Here is a 15097-nt window from a genome sequence, read left to right on the forward strand (position 1 = left end):
GCTGCCTGAGCGACAGACCCATGCCAGTTTTCACCGCTCCAGACCCAGGCCTTTCGCCCCCGGCTCCCGCAACCTCAACCCGCTCCGTGGTTATGGACAACTACTTGGAGCGTGGTACTCACCGAAGCCTGGGCCAAGGTGGTGTCCCCTTCCGGAACCTTCAGTCACATACGGGAGCACCCATGGATCTGACCCTGGAATGGCTGCACCTCACTCTGAGCAACAGACACCATCGTCAGGAGAAGACGACGCCGACTCGACGGGCGACTACACCCCTTCTGAATGCCGGCTTCATCTCCTGCAGCGTGATATGATCCAAGTCCTGGGCCTTCCAGCTCCCGCTCCCCCCGAGAGGGGCACTGGCTGTGCCCCCTTCAAGCGCCACGCGACCAGGTTGGAGTCTTCGGGTCCAACTTTCTCAGAGATATCCCGCTTGACCGCTCTTGCACCGAGATCTTCGATTCAATCAGCAAGGCCACACGCTGGTGCCCTTGTCCTCCTAGGGCCCTGGCTTATTACCACTTCCCGAGGGAGGACTACGATAACTTCTTATCGGTGCCGGAAATTCCAGATGCAGTTTGGGACAAAATCATCACTGACTCGGGCAAGGCTCCTCAAAAGTCGATCTTCCGCAATAGTGACAAGTCCCGCCTCGATTACCACTTCCTGAGGGAGCACTACGATAACTTCTCATCGGTACCGTAAATTCCAGACACAGCGCGGAGCAAAATCATCTCCGACTTGGGCAAGGCTTCTTGCCTTAGCCTTCGCTGTTCAGCCTTCCTCCTCCTCTCGGAATACATCGCATGTGCATGCGAGGAGAATTCACCATTGTGCCCAGACTTTGCGGCTCTGGCACTCCGGGGCCTAGATGAGGGCTTGGCCCTCACCTTCGAGCAATTCACTCAGATCTCCTGCCTGGCTTCCTCCACCTGCAGAGCTAATGCCTTGGAGGCGATGCATATCCCTTTGTGAAGGTGTGAAGTCTAGACTTCAAGGTCTCCCACTTTCTGGCAAGGATCTCTTCGCCGGCAAGTTTCTGGAATCTCTTTAGGCCGACTGAACAGCAGAACAAAGGGTTTGCTGCAAGTGTTATCGTCACCGATAAGTTATTTTCCTTGTAGTTTTAGTGTAATGTAATTTGCATAGTACAGTACATGTATGTCTAGTCCAGCTGGGTTTAACTTTTTTGAATTCTTGCCTTTGAAGATTCTTTTTATGACTGGGTTAAATTTGCATACGATGTCAGGCCACACGGTTCTTACCTTCTTTATGTATTATTAATTGGTATGTAATTTGCAATGCATATTAAGTCATCATTAAATATCATTCGGCCAATCACGTTGCACTATTCCTGTACCATGTGAACGTACTGAGTATATCATTTCGGGAAGTTCCAATTGAGGTCAGTCTATGGGCGTATCAACTGTACGGAATTGCATGTGTGTTTGTGCATGTATAAGTTGTGATATGTCATTTGTGACGTTTATTTTCTTATAGTTGCTCGGTTTATTTTTGTATTTTTGGCACCGGAATGTCGCTGTAAACCCTGAAACCTCCTGCTGGCCCATTTATTTCAGTATCCATCTTGAATACCATTCACTGTGTGTATTCCAGGGGGTGTTGATGCCGCAAACGATTTCTAAGTGTGTAATTGAAGCATATGTTGTAATGATACATATAATGATGTGTGTACAACTGACGGAGCGATTAATTTATTGGATATTAAAGATGTTGTAAATTCATTTGAAAGTACAACTGCTGGCAACAAAATCAGTTTTTAGTAAAGCGGCAAAATTCCTGAATTTTTGATAGAAGATGGTACGTATGGTTAATGTGTAGTTTGGACTTACACGTAATTATAATTGGGGTTTAATTTTTTATACTTATTATTAATGTCTAATCTATTTAAATGTATCAATGTTTATTTCAGTTTCACCGATTCCTCATGGAATTGTTATTAAACTAATGGATTGGCATCTTGCGTCACCGTTTCTCATTCTCTGGTGTTTCCACGTGCCCGTCATTGACAGCAAGTTTTGTGGTCAATGCAGACACAGGAGACACCATTCGTAGGGAAGTAGGAAACAGCCTCAACTTTGAATTGGTGAAAAAAATGTAAGAAAAATGCATCCAGGATACCATTGATATACAAATGCCCTCAAAATTGTGAGGCTCTTGTTGTACCCAAAATTTACCCACAAATCTGGGAAAACATCAACTCCAGGTCACACAATCTGAGCTCCGAAGAGTCCAAAAGTCTATTTTTAATTTTGTGTAGTCTTCATTTTTAATTCTTGTGATTATCTTCAATTTTTTTAACCATCGTGTTTTATACGATGTGTGAAGGAATCTGTTGGCGTTTTCTGTTTCTGTATGTGTGACTTTTGTGCCAACTTGTCTTCTTCAAGAAGATTTTTGATCAACTTTTTAGCACCCTTTGAGCATATCATGTTGGCTAAAATTTGGACAGGACTTCTGCTTTTCATATATGCCTCCCAGCTTATGTAAGTACTTCATCGAATCAAGCTTTATTGCTTGTGAACAGAGTGACCATTGCTGACAAGTTTTCAAGCTTTTCTCTACCCTGGGTTGTTACACCTCTACTGATGAACGTACGGGTAGGCGTTCACGTTGAAATGAAATCTAACTTTCGTCATAAAATTTTTCTTGGGAGGTGGAATGAACATGTCTATACATCTTTACAACTAGCTGGGCTAAACCCTCCTTTGGATCTCACAGTTTGTGTCGGCATTTCTCTGAGCCCTGGACCGGAAGTATCAGTGAAGTTGAACACAAACCGGAGCTAATATCATGCAATTCAAAGAATACGAAACAGATAAAGAATTCACTGCATCAACTGTTCCCTTATTGTTGTGCTCACCCTGATCATCACATTTTTGGAATACTTAAGAAGAATGGCCTCTTAAGATACAGGGGAAAGAGAGCTGGTCGCCATGCCTGTACAACTTATGTCCTGGGCATCAGCATTACCCAATTGCTACCTTAAAGGAAACCCGTCGATTGAATACTAAGCCCATTTCTCGTCCAATCGACAGATCTCTGTTAGTTAACATCAAAACAGTACAAGTCCTACCTTCAACTTCGGGGCCACTTTATGATAACCCAGATACTCGAACTACCAGAAGTCCTGAACTTAATGACCAACCTGGAAAACATTTGATGGCCTTGACATCATTGGACATTAGGTATATTAAAGGTATCAAGATTTTACATTTGAATACTAGATCTTTGTACATCAAACTTGATGAGATACGCTTGCTTGTAGTGGAAAGCAATCCTGACATTCTGCGAATCTCCGAAACATGGCTGCACGATGGGATTGATGACTCGGAGATACACATACCGAGTTTTACTTTACTACGGAAGGATAGAGGAGACGGCCATGGTGGTGTGGCACTAGACATGTATGTCAACAACAGATTGACTGTAGACCTAATTAATGTGCCAGATTATCAGCATACCAAAGTTGAAAGCTTATGGGTTAAGCTGAGTCTACCGCATACTTGTCCTATTCACACCGGAATTGTCTATGGGCCAAATGTCTGTAACCAGGTTTTTTGAGGAACTGGAGGTTGTGCTGGACGAGATTATGGAATGCTGTGCAGAATCAAGATCGCATGGAGAAATTGTTTGCGTTGGGGACTTCAATTGTGATGCTCTCAAACACTTTGACTGGCAGTGGAAAAAGCTTAACGAGCTAATGTCAGCAAGGCATTTATCGCAGATCATCTCGAAACTTACCAGGGTTACTGATAATTCAGAAACACTGATTGATCATGTCTGGACCACCCATCCGGATATGTACACATATAATGGTGTGTTAGCGTCAGTTATTAGCCACCACTCACTAATTTATGCTATTCGCAAAGCACTGACACTTCTAAGGGTCCCGCTCGTATTATTAGGTGTAGGTCCTATCGGTCATTTGATGAAATGGACTTTACTAATGATCTGGGATTAATCTCTCGGGCAGATGTTCGAAATGCTGGAAGTCCTGGCGTAGCATGGACATCTTTTGAGGAAACTCTTGGCAAAGTCTGTGCAAAACATGCTCCTTTTAAACAATTTAAAATCCCTAATAGGGGTCCCAACTGGTTCAATGATGAGTATCTTGTCTTAAGAAAACGGTTAGTGCAAATCAGATGTCGCGCCTAGTTTACAAGTTCTTGAACTGATTGGGCTGCTTTCCGTCAGATGAGAAACAGGGTTAATAATCTAGCTCAAAAGCTGAAGTGTGAAGTTTATGAGACGACAATCAACAATGCACCCTCTGAATTAAAAAAAACTTTGGAAGGTAATAAAACCCTTATGCCCTCAAATAAAAATAAAAATGTTACCGAAAAATACAACTCTCATGGGCAGCCAAAAATGTAATACGGTGGTAAATAGAACATATTGATACTGCCTTTTCCAAAATCATGGGGTGGGAGAGCACGTGATTTCAAAATCAAGAAATGTAGGAGTTTTCAAGATGAGACAAAATGGATACTGAACCCAGAAGTTTTCCAGATACTTTCCAAAGAATGTGAACCTGATATTAATGCACAGGCGCTGCAGCAGGCACGTGCACCTGGTGAGTCTGCACCTAGGTGTTGCCATAAACTGCGCAGGCATATCGCCTGCTCAAATGGCGCCCATGGTAATTAAACCCTTTAGGCAGAGTTATTCATCTTGCGCCTTCAGTGCTATACGATCTTTGCTGTTGGTTATCAACAATTGATGAACCATCGAGGGTGCTGTCAAATTGCCACTCAGTGATTTTTAAAGTCTAAGTTGACTTCGTGTTGATGTGGAACATTTTTCTTCCCGTCATAGTTGAAAGCTCCTACTTTGAATGTTGACATCAGTTGAACTTACTTGTAAGAGAGGTTTACATGAATAAACAGATATTCCTGTGTTTCTGCATCGTGTGGACATCGTTTGTTCACAAGTCCTCACTAGCACATACCTGTTTTACATACAAAGTGTGGACGTTTCTTTATTCTCCTGTGGTTTAAGGAAACTTGAGGAAAATGCTCCTTTTTTGTCCAACTTGATGACTTCCTGGACTGTTCTTCATTTTGCCATGGATAACCTTGATTCCAAATGGCGGTGAAACTTTTCCAGAGAGGGGAAAACATTGTGTGGACATGTGCGAGTCCACACAATGCCATCATACGTACATATACATGTATGTGGACTTCTTTTGCGCAGAGGTCCATACTATGTATGCTCACACACATATAACCTTTTTAACATACTAGACATCAGAGCCACTTTTTGAGTTACAGGCCTTTTTAAGATTCTTACAGTGTTAAAATCATAAGGAACTCTCAACACTTTCATCTACAACAATGTCCATTTTTATCAGGTACCAAAATCAAAACAAAAAGATTTGCTAGCTCTTTCTAGTGCAAACGTAAACACAATCAGATGGCTATGACTTATTTCACATTGGTTCGCATTTAAGAATGAATAAAATGTACATGTATATTTTATGTTTGGACTTTGCACTTATCGTGCTATGTGTTTGATCACAGGGTATTGATCTATGTTGGTGCAAACAGCCAGAAGTCGGCCTCCCAAAACCAGACCTCGTGTTCTTTCTAGACATCAGAGCGGGAGATGCTGAGAATAGAGCAAATTTTGGAGAAGAACGTTATGAAAGTGCCCTCTTCCAGAGCAAAGTGAAGGACATCTTCTATCAATTAAAAGATAGCAGTTGGAAGGTTAGTCAGCATTTTTTTCAGAAATGTATAGTGTGTACATACATGTACATGTATGTAAAATACAGAGTCACTGCAAACAATTTGCTCATGCATTGTGAAATACTGCGCAGCGCATTCTTCCTTCACGTTGTTGCTTTGTAGTCAGCTCCCCTGTGACCTGTACACAACAATCTGTACGGGACAAGTATTGGTACGAGAACAAGATCTCGTTGGAAGTCTGCGCACCCTGCGAGGTCCGTGTTGTTGCAAAGTAAAATTTTGCTCGCACTTTTTTCCCCCCGTCGCAGTAATTGTTGGCTTCAAATCCCCGTGACTATGGCAAAATCAGGTTTCCTACTCGAGGTCGCCAAGTATCACCAGGATAAGTAACAGTATCACCCACACTGCAGAGCTTGACACATTTGCTTTTATATATTCACTTGTCAGCGTATGGGGTAAAGTAGGCAGTGAATTAAGGTCAAATCAGACAACATTAAATAAACTTTAGTGCAATTATTTTCAGAAAAACGCGACATTTACAGCTAAAGGAAATAATGACTAAAGAAATAAATACCTGTATAGGCCTATGGTTTAAAATGAATTCAACAATAATTAAATGAGTCAGAAACATCTGGATAGCGCAGTGTTAAAAATTCATCACAGTAGAAAGTAACATTTTTAATACCTACATTATGCGGAAAGCTTCTCCCACTATACTTTGGAAGGCCAGTGAAGTTCTACAATAAAACTTTTTTTCCTCCCCATTATTAAATATATTTTCCGACCCGTATCATTCTCTCAAAGCGCATGGGAAAAATTATGTCAATCTAAAACTCAATAAAATATATAAGAAAGTGGTTTTCGACAGCATCAAAGCGAAAGAAACATGGGCTTCAAGAAAAAAAAGAGGGCTACCGACAAAGTATGAATGGACGCTAAAGAAGTCAAAAGAATGTTTGAGAAGCCCGCATGAACTGCCCAGAAATGCCTGTGGTTTATGAACTAAAAGAGCTTCCAACATATTGGCCACAAAGAGATTGGAGCAGCAGTTAGTCCACGAACCTTGCGGAGTCGCTAGTGTTGACTCAGCAGACCTGGAAAATTAGCATAACAAAGCCTTTTGTTAGGTGACGATCGGTTGCCAAGGTCCACATTTTGTCCGTGAGCTACGCGGAGTTTACAGACTGTCAATTTTGACAAGAACCCTAAGGGTGGGAATTGACATTTAATTTTAAAAATGTTTAGAAAACTTCCCCACACCGTTTAAATATGTAAATGTCCCACACTTAGGGAGCTTGTCCAAAAGGTTGAACCGCGGTTTGAACGCAGACACCACTGTTTTCACAGGTCCTTACCAACCAGCCGACTGTCCACTGCCCGTGCTAATTTACCCTATCAAAGGAACTGACTAACAAAGCCCCCTATTGTTATTTAAATTTTACATGGGTCCACCTAGCAGAATCCGGCTGCGGTCGGTTCCTCGGATGCTTTGGAGAGCCACGGTCACCGTGTCTATTTTAATTTACTGGAATCCAGTCCCCTATAGCCCTTAATTGTTTCACAAGAGTGATGTTCAGTTGACTTGTAGTCCTTGAGGTCCTTCTTTACACGTTGCACTTTTGTACCTCAGAGTTTGTCAGTGCGTGATTGGCTACCTAAATTCATGCACTTTGAAATAGTTGGCACTGACCAAACCCTTTCACTGCTGTAATTACAGCGTCAGTTGTCATCATTCAGAGGCCCACTTTAAAATTCCCAACAACTTCCAGTATTCCGATAGGAGCTTTCTATCCAACCTCAAAGAAATGCTTTGTATAAATGTTTGAGGAGAGCCACCGCCAATTTGAATAAAATCTGGTACACTGAGTTCTTTTAATTCACGTGAACATAACTTGAATTCTCCATACTAAAACCACTGTTGCTATACCCAAGCTTTTGCTTAGTTACATTGGAGACGCCTTGCAACAATACACTGTTCTCAATGGATAAGAACGGCACAAAGGGACCAGTCCATTCCAGAGTTGGTGGTCACGATGCAAAAGCTTGCCCCGAATCACGAGGTATAGCAACAGTGTCTTTAGTCTGAGGAATTCAAATTGTTACGTTCCTGTGCAATCAGATAACACAGTGTACCGGATATTATTCAAATTTAACTCGCAAGTGGCTTATTCTTGGAACCGGTCGGAGAAGTACACACACTGTTTAGAAAGGGGATTTTTTTTTCTTTGCACATTGGATAATTTTTTTACTTTTGTTCTGGTTGAAAAGGGCCCTCGGCCGTTAAAAATTAAATGCCCCAACTGGAATTCTTTTTTGTCTAAGAAAATGATAATTGTTGGTCATTTTTTGCAGAATTTTTCAGGTAGCAGGGGGTAAGTTGATTGTTTTCAATCTGAAAACAAAGACTGAGCATTTATTTCAGAAATGTTGCATGTCGTAGCACCTCAAATAAGCATTTTTCCCCCCAATGCTTAATGACAGCAAACCCGTTTTCTGCTTTAGATTTTTTGTGAGTTCGCCCGCCCGCGCTGTGAACAGGTTTTGCGGTTTATATGCTGCCAAGTGTTTTCATGGTTCAATGCTGGAGGTATTCAAGTAAAAAGACAAGGTCATGCTTATGATGGGTTTTATATCACAGCGGCTGGGACTCCATCCTTGCCACTTGATTTCATATTGCCAACTGATACTTAGTCTTCATAATGGTTTTAGTAATAAGCCCACGATCAGTAAAGCAGTTCAGTTATCAACAAGCATAAGTGTATGGTTTTGCCTTAAAAATAGGGATTTTTCATTCTAAAAGCAGTTTTTGGGGGTAGGCATGTTTTTCTATTATAGCAATAGACACTGGAATTAAACCGTCCAAAAGTGGACATAAGTTGGCATGATGAAAGTCCTAAGCATAAAGCACTAAGGCAGAAATCCCAAGCGAAATGAACTTAGGGTAGTCCTGCACTAAAGGAACTGTATCCTGAAGTCATGGACACTGCACGCTCCTTCATTGAGAGCAACACGTTTAAGGCTCATAGAAGATGGCAGGAAGATACTGGCACTTGTGGTACTACCTTGAAGGAAGTGAAGTAACACCTGCTTCAAACCATCCCAAACCTGCAAAATGAAAGGCCAAATATAGGTATGTGAACACTCACAGGTCAACTTGTACCCATACTAACTCGCACCACTAGGTCTAAAAGTTGATTTACATATAAAATCTATTTGAATTGGATACCTCCTTGTCCTATCGGGATATCTCAGGATGAAGCCGTCCACTCAGATGACCAAAGATCACCTTGGAAGAGACCAGTTTGTGTAAGTAGAACTGGTTACACTTCTTAGCGTCAACCTGTGTGTACACACATAATTGGGCCTGTCAACAAAGCGTCAAAAAAAAAAAAAACGCTTTCATTTATTGAAATTATTCCATCAACTTAAGATCCAAGAATATGCCAATATAGTGTCAGAAAACTTGCTAATTTACTTCCTGATTCTTGCAGTTACTGGTTTTCATCTATCTTGTCGCTTTTTCAATGGAAGAACAATATGGCAGCTGGTAAGGCTGTGCTAGGAGTGGTAGTGACTTAAAGTTAAATTTAAAAAACCAGACTATATTGTACGATTTCATTCTGACGCCCCAAAATCACCTGGTAGCATTCCATAACGAGTTTAAAATTTACACTGCTGCAAATATCACACAAGGGTGTTGCAACACGGACGTATATAAAAAACCTGGACTTGCAATGCCTTTGTATGAAAAAGAAGCCAACCAATGGCCATTTTATGGAGCCGAATACAAAAGCATGGGTTGGCTCCCTTCTTTTGACGTCAGGAAGAACAAAGGCAGGCATTGCCAGGAAAGCTTTGTATTTGGCTCGGTAAAATGGCCGCGAGTGGATTCAATGACTCTATAGCTGATTAAGGGCATTGCGACTCCAGATTTTATTATACACTTCCGTGCATTGCAGGTCCAGATTTTTTTTTTATATGTATACAGTACATGTACATCCATGACCAGTTCCCATAGGAAAGCATACATGTACACAAACTTTAAGCCATGGCTTCCCAATAGGCACACTCCATTTGGCTCCGTTTCAGGCTTCAACTGTTTCTTAACTGCCTGACTTTGAGGTAAGCGCAATAGTAAGTCTGATAATGGCACAAAACATCAAGTAGGATGTAAAAGAACCAAACAATACAGTACTTCAATTTAATTTAAATATTTTAGGCCTACAATCGGGTATTGGTTTTGGAAACGCAGCCTGAGTCGGAGACAAAGTTGAATATGGGGGGGTTTGGTATCCCGAATTGTAGGGGCTGGCCAGCAGCTACCTTGATTGATGCACCAATTCACGCAGCAAATGCATCGCACCGAGACATTTCTCCTAAGTTTAATTAGGATCGTGGCTATAACCCAGCAAGCATGGCAAACATTAAAATCAAATAAAAATTTTTAAAAACCTTGTAATCTTTTTATCCTAATTCTTGTCTACTTTGTTGTGTTTCCTTGTTCTTTTAGACTTCCAAAAAATGATCAGGCGACCGTCGTTCTTCAGAGCCCTCACTCACCGTGCACGATTGCAACGCACATCGACGATATCTTAGGGGAGCTCAACTTGGCCGTAGATGTATCAGCTGGTAGATCGTTGATGGTGATGATCGCTGATGGTGGGGCTGACTTCAATGTAAATCACACCGTCAATGAAATCTACTACGCCTGCCTTTTCCGAAATGCTGGGCTTGATGCTTTGGTGGTGACATCATAATGCCCTGGACATTCAGCAAAAAACCCATTCGAACGAGTCTGGGCACCGTGCACCAAAGCGTTAACGTCTGTCCGTCTGCCTGCATGCGTAGATGGTGAGACCAGCCCCCCGTGCTCAAAGGCATCTCTCAAAAGACGAAAGGGAAGAACGGGAACATCGTGTTTTCAACAGCACCATGAGCCTCATTAAGGACATGTACTGGGCAGGGATCACTCTTGCCTGTAAAACAATCAGGACAGTTGTGCGTGACAGTGGGTCTGCAGAGCAACCATACAGTCATGACAACTACCTCAAGACTCATAAGGCTGTATCGGGGTCTGCCAAGAAGTTGTTGGAAGATGCTAGAAGCCGCAAGGACTACTTATTCACGATGAAGCACAGCGACACAAGAATAGGGATGTGCATATACATGTATACAAAGTGCAGCAACGCTACATGCACTCACTGCGCAGCCAACCCTCCCCGCAAAGAGTCTTGAGAAATGCTTGAATGTGTTCGTAGGTTCCCCTCCCCCAAACCATCCATGGACAACCCAGGACATTTCATGACTTTCGCCGAGGCCCTAAACTCCAGCCATGCACCAGCATGTGACCACCTTCCCATATTCCAGCAAAAGGGACTAGGTACATGTACAGTAGGTGCCTTGAATCTAACTGCAAGTATGTTTTCACAAGCAAGAAAGACATCGGCGACCATAGAGCAAAGGTTCATGGCAGGTATTCAACATAGAAGTACATGTACATGTCAACAATATCTGTTGGGGTCCCATATTGTATTTTAGGTGAATTTTGCAATGGGAATATTTTGAAACAGGAATATTTATACATTATTGAGGTTTGTGTAGGTACATGTACAGTATACTGTAATGTATGCGCGTCATTCCCGCCTACTGGGTCTAAACAAGATAGCATGTATTTCTCAGGGTAGACGAAAGTAGATACGATGGAAACATTTATCATATTTTAAACATCCAAGTTTATTTAAAACCTTCAACATGTATATGTACACTCGTATGTCAGGCCCGTCCAGCTCACAGTTTGTAGTGTCTCATCCTTTACAGATTATTAGCTGTTATGATTGTAATAACAAAACTCACCTTTCAGTTTATTCTGTGTTGTACTCCTAAGATAGGCGTAGACCATGAAAACGATAGTCGGAAGCACAAGTGCGTATAATAGTTATTTTTAATGCTCTGCCATTTTTGCGATTAGTCCAGTATCTGTATATATACAAGCTCAGTTTTGTTTTGAGCATGAGACGTAAGGCATTAAAATAAAGTTGGTCTGATATTTAAGAAACGTATTCCATCCAACATACAACCTCCACGTTCCATATAAGGCAAATGAGGTCATTAAGTTGTCAAACAGAACAAGTTTTGAATGGATGCTGCGTTCTATATACTCGCAGCTGGCCGGCCAAAGCGAGTTGACACGCAACGGGACGGAAGCTGCACGGCATCGCAGTGCTAACGGATTGCTTGCACAATATGGCCGGGCCAGGTCAGTGCTTTACACGAAGGCATTATCAGTCTTACAGAATTTGATCGTTTGTGTAGTAGGTAGGTATGCGTAGATATACATGTACATATATAGGACCCTTTGGCTTTTGCTGCAGTATGATTTAGTATTTGAAATGGATTTTTTTATTCCTGCATTTTTCTGAAAATAATGAATTTTTTTGAAATAATGAACTTTTTCGGCTGGGTGTTTTGGACAATGCGGGCAGTGGATGCAAATCTAAAATTTTCATTCTCATGGCTTAAGTTGGTGCTCGGATTTTTGCTATAACGTTAAAAGAAGGTAAAAAAAAAGTTACATTGCCTAAAATGGGTATTCAAGTCGGAAAGAATGTATTTTTTAAAGTAGGAAAGAGGTATCCCTCACCACTTCCACTACCTGACGGGAACCAAAGTGCACACAATTGAAATGGGGGCTTCATAGTCGATCAGATAGTAAAGCCAAAGCAAAAAAAATAATCACATTGGATATCTGTAAACTTCTGGTCAGCGGATACAAGACTTCTCTCTCATCATTTTCAATTTCTGACTCCGGAAGGTCAGCAGGTCTGAGTACCACCTTAAAAACTCTTGCCCGTTAAATGCAGGCCGATTTTTTTACTTTGATTTCATTGAACCTTTCTCAAACATTTCGTCTGCCACAAAACCTATATTTTAAAAGGGCAGGAGTTCTTCATGTCTTTCCCATGAAACTTTTGAACTGTGCATCATTTTGCGGAAAAGTTTTACCTTGAGATACACCTGCAAAAGAAATGGAAAAGTGTGGTTAAAAAACATTCCACAGATTTACAAGTGTTCTGTATCCATAGGAAATCAAACCGTGAGCGCCGATATGTAAGTTTATCGGATACTTCTTGTAGGGTCGATCAATGTGTGTTCACACACCGTGACCGTGCTAATATATTGCTGCCTACCAGACACGCTTGAAGCATGGGGCGTGTTGTGCAAGTGAAAGAACGGTGAGATTAAAGAACAATAGGGCGTTCCATCCCATTCTCACACGTGAGAACAGGAAGAATGTTTTTGGTCTTGTCCCTAACTGTTTTATGTGTCTTCGGTAAAGGATGTAAGTTTCTGAAGAGTAAAAGAGGCAAGTCAGAACCACTGCTTTGTAAACTGTGCACTTGGTAGCCAAGCTGATGCCGTGTTTTTTCCAGAGGAGGCAGTGACTGCGCCAATACACTAGTCAACTTCTTTGTCAAGGCTGTTGTCACTTGAGACTGTGCTGTCAAGATATATGTAGATGAAGTGCTTGACTGCATTCAAGCGGCTGCCATTCAGCTTTACGGTGGGTTCAGGGGCTTCTGAGTTGCAGGCATGACTTCTGTCATGCAGCTGTCCAGCATTCTCTGCAGGTCATCTTCTGAGTGGGACACCATGGCAGTGTCATTGGAATAGAGGAGGCAATAGGCATTGAACAGCTTTCATCTGAGCGGGGGGTCAGGATACACACCCCCATTTGCTGGGCAGTACTGCTTTAAGGCACAGTGAGAACAGTGAGGGGCAAGGACACATCCTTGTTAATGTTTTGCAAATTGGTTCACAGTGAAGCATTCAGAGGGGATGCATTGAGAGACAGTTGAGCCTTCATTCCAATGTGAAGGTTAGAGATGAGCCTGACAATGCTATCAGGGCAGCCATATCGTCTGAAGAGTGACCATAGACATTCCCTGTTGACGTTGTCAACAGCTTTAGTAAAGTCTATAAACGCTATGAAGAGGGGCATTTTCTGTTCGATGGCCTTTTCCTGTTGTTTCATAGTAAAGATCATGTCAGTGGTTGACCTGGAGCTACGAAAGCCACATTGAGATTCAGGGATCATGGTTTCTAGCACAGGTTGAAGGTGTTTTAGAATGACCTTCCCCAAGACCTTACCAGACAAGAGGGATATTCCCCAACACAACAGATTACTGTATGCATCCCTCAGTAGAAGAGGGAACATGACTTCTTCTTGTATTGTCAAACAAAAATGCCTGTATTGTCAAATAAAATAATCATGTATTTACCGTGCAAAGAACTGGAAAAGAAAGATTAATGAATGAATATGGATGCAAAGTGTTGCGTAACTACTGAGAGCATAACAGGGGACTTTTGACAGAGAAAAAAAAGACAAACTAAAACATTTTTTTTTTCAATGTTCTTGTACACTTGAACATTTTGAAATACTTAATGGTGCACCCTGAAGCACTTTAAAAGAGCTTAAACTGGAAAACCCCGGGCCTGGCCAAGCGAGAGAGCAAGGGCTCATGGCATTGCCCTGTGTACAAAATGAAACAACGTGAAAAAGTGTGGCAAAAAGGTACACAGTTTTGGTTTATGTCTCATATGTCAGTAGTATAGAAAATTTTATGTAAGAAAAACATGAAACTCGGCTGATTCTTCAACATATTTATTCGTTGATATACATGTACATGTGAGGAAATAACCATTCATAATGTCTTCAATAGCTACTGCGACAGAGTGGGCCATAACATGATCAAAGTGCATCAAAACAGGGACTTAGTGAATGTCATTTTTCCCAATTCGGGATGTTTTTTATGAAAGGTCAGACCCCAACAGATATTGAGAATATTTTACTGAGCAATAACATTCAGTTTTTTTTTACTTAAAAAATGAGGAAATAGTCCAGTCAATTTACATGTATCACCCAGAAAGGCCCTGACCTACATATAGAACAAATTGCAATAGAATTTAGTTTAGCAGTTCCATGTATAAAAAAATCACTGATCATCATACTAAAAATCAAATTTTATCCATGGAGTGCAAATGTGGTTTTACTCACCATTCCTTGGCTGATATTCAGCAAGTAATTAAAACGTAAACTGTCATTTGGACCGTGTCATGGTTTTTCGCTTCACGTCTGTTCCGCACCATGGCTTACAGGTTCACATAATGTGGGACACGTCAGGGAACGCTTATTAATAAAGACATTTTAACCCTAACTGTTCTCAATCCTTCATCTGTTGGAGGACTCAGGACTGTTTTATGGTTAATGAAATCCTGAGATTTAACTGCCTGGTAGCTGCCGCGCTAAAATAACACGTGTTTCGCTGTTATTCCTCAATCACCTTGTTTGTTTATATTGTTCTGACTCTTGTGAATGGTAAGATTGT

At 41.5% G+C, this 15097-nt stretch overlaps 2 protein-coding genes and 1 long non-coding RNA gene across 6 annotated transcripts in view; 1 reads left to right on the forward strand and 2 right to left on the reverse strand.

The window, feature by feature from the left end:
* lipt2 (lipoyl(octanoyl) transferase 2) overlaps positions 1-15097 on the reverse strand; it is a 447804-nt gene that overhangs the window by 59223 nt on the left and 373484 nt on the right. The window lies entirely within an intron of this gene.
* The window catches only part of dtymk (deoxythymidylate kinase), a 55254-nt gene that overhangs the window by 27232 nt on the left and 12925 nt on the right, over positions 1-15097 (forward strand). For all 4 annotated transcript variants that reach the window (XR_002598692.2, XM_087145444.1, XM_087145443.1 and 1 more), the window contains one exon: positions 5544-5732. Coding sequence is in view for 3 of the 4 variants with exons in the window: in XM_087145444.1 (XP_087001570.1) it covers positions 5544-5732 (189 nt within the window). In the remaining variant the exon portion in view is untranslated. The remainder of the gene's footprint in view (positions 1-5543; positions 5733-15097) is intronic.
* The window catches only part of LOC110983226 (uncharacterized), a 29353-nt gene continuing 22321 nt past the window's right edge, over positions 8066-15097 (reverse strand). The window contains exons 2-3 of the long non-coding RNA XR_002598693.2: positions 8938-9075; positions 8066-8816 (exon numbers count right to left, since the gene is read on the reverse strand). This is a non-coding gene — a long non-coding RNA (uncharacterized LOC110983226). The remainder of the gene's footprint in view (positions 8817-8937; positions 9076-15097) is intronic.

Source organism: Acanthaster planci, linkage group LG14, assembly GCF_054643075.1.
Source record: "Acanthaster planci isolate LZ-2023a linkage group LG14, COTS_SCS, whole genome shotgun sequence".
NCBI classification, from domain to species: domain Eukaryota; kingdom Metazoa; phylum Echinodermata; class Asteroidea; order Valvatida; family Acanthasteridae; genus Acanthaster; species Acanthaster planci.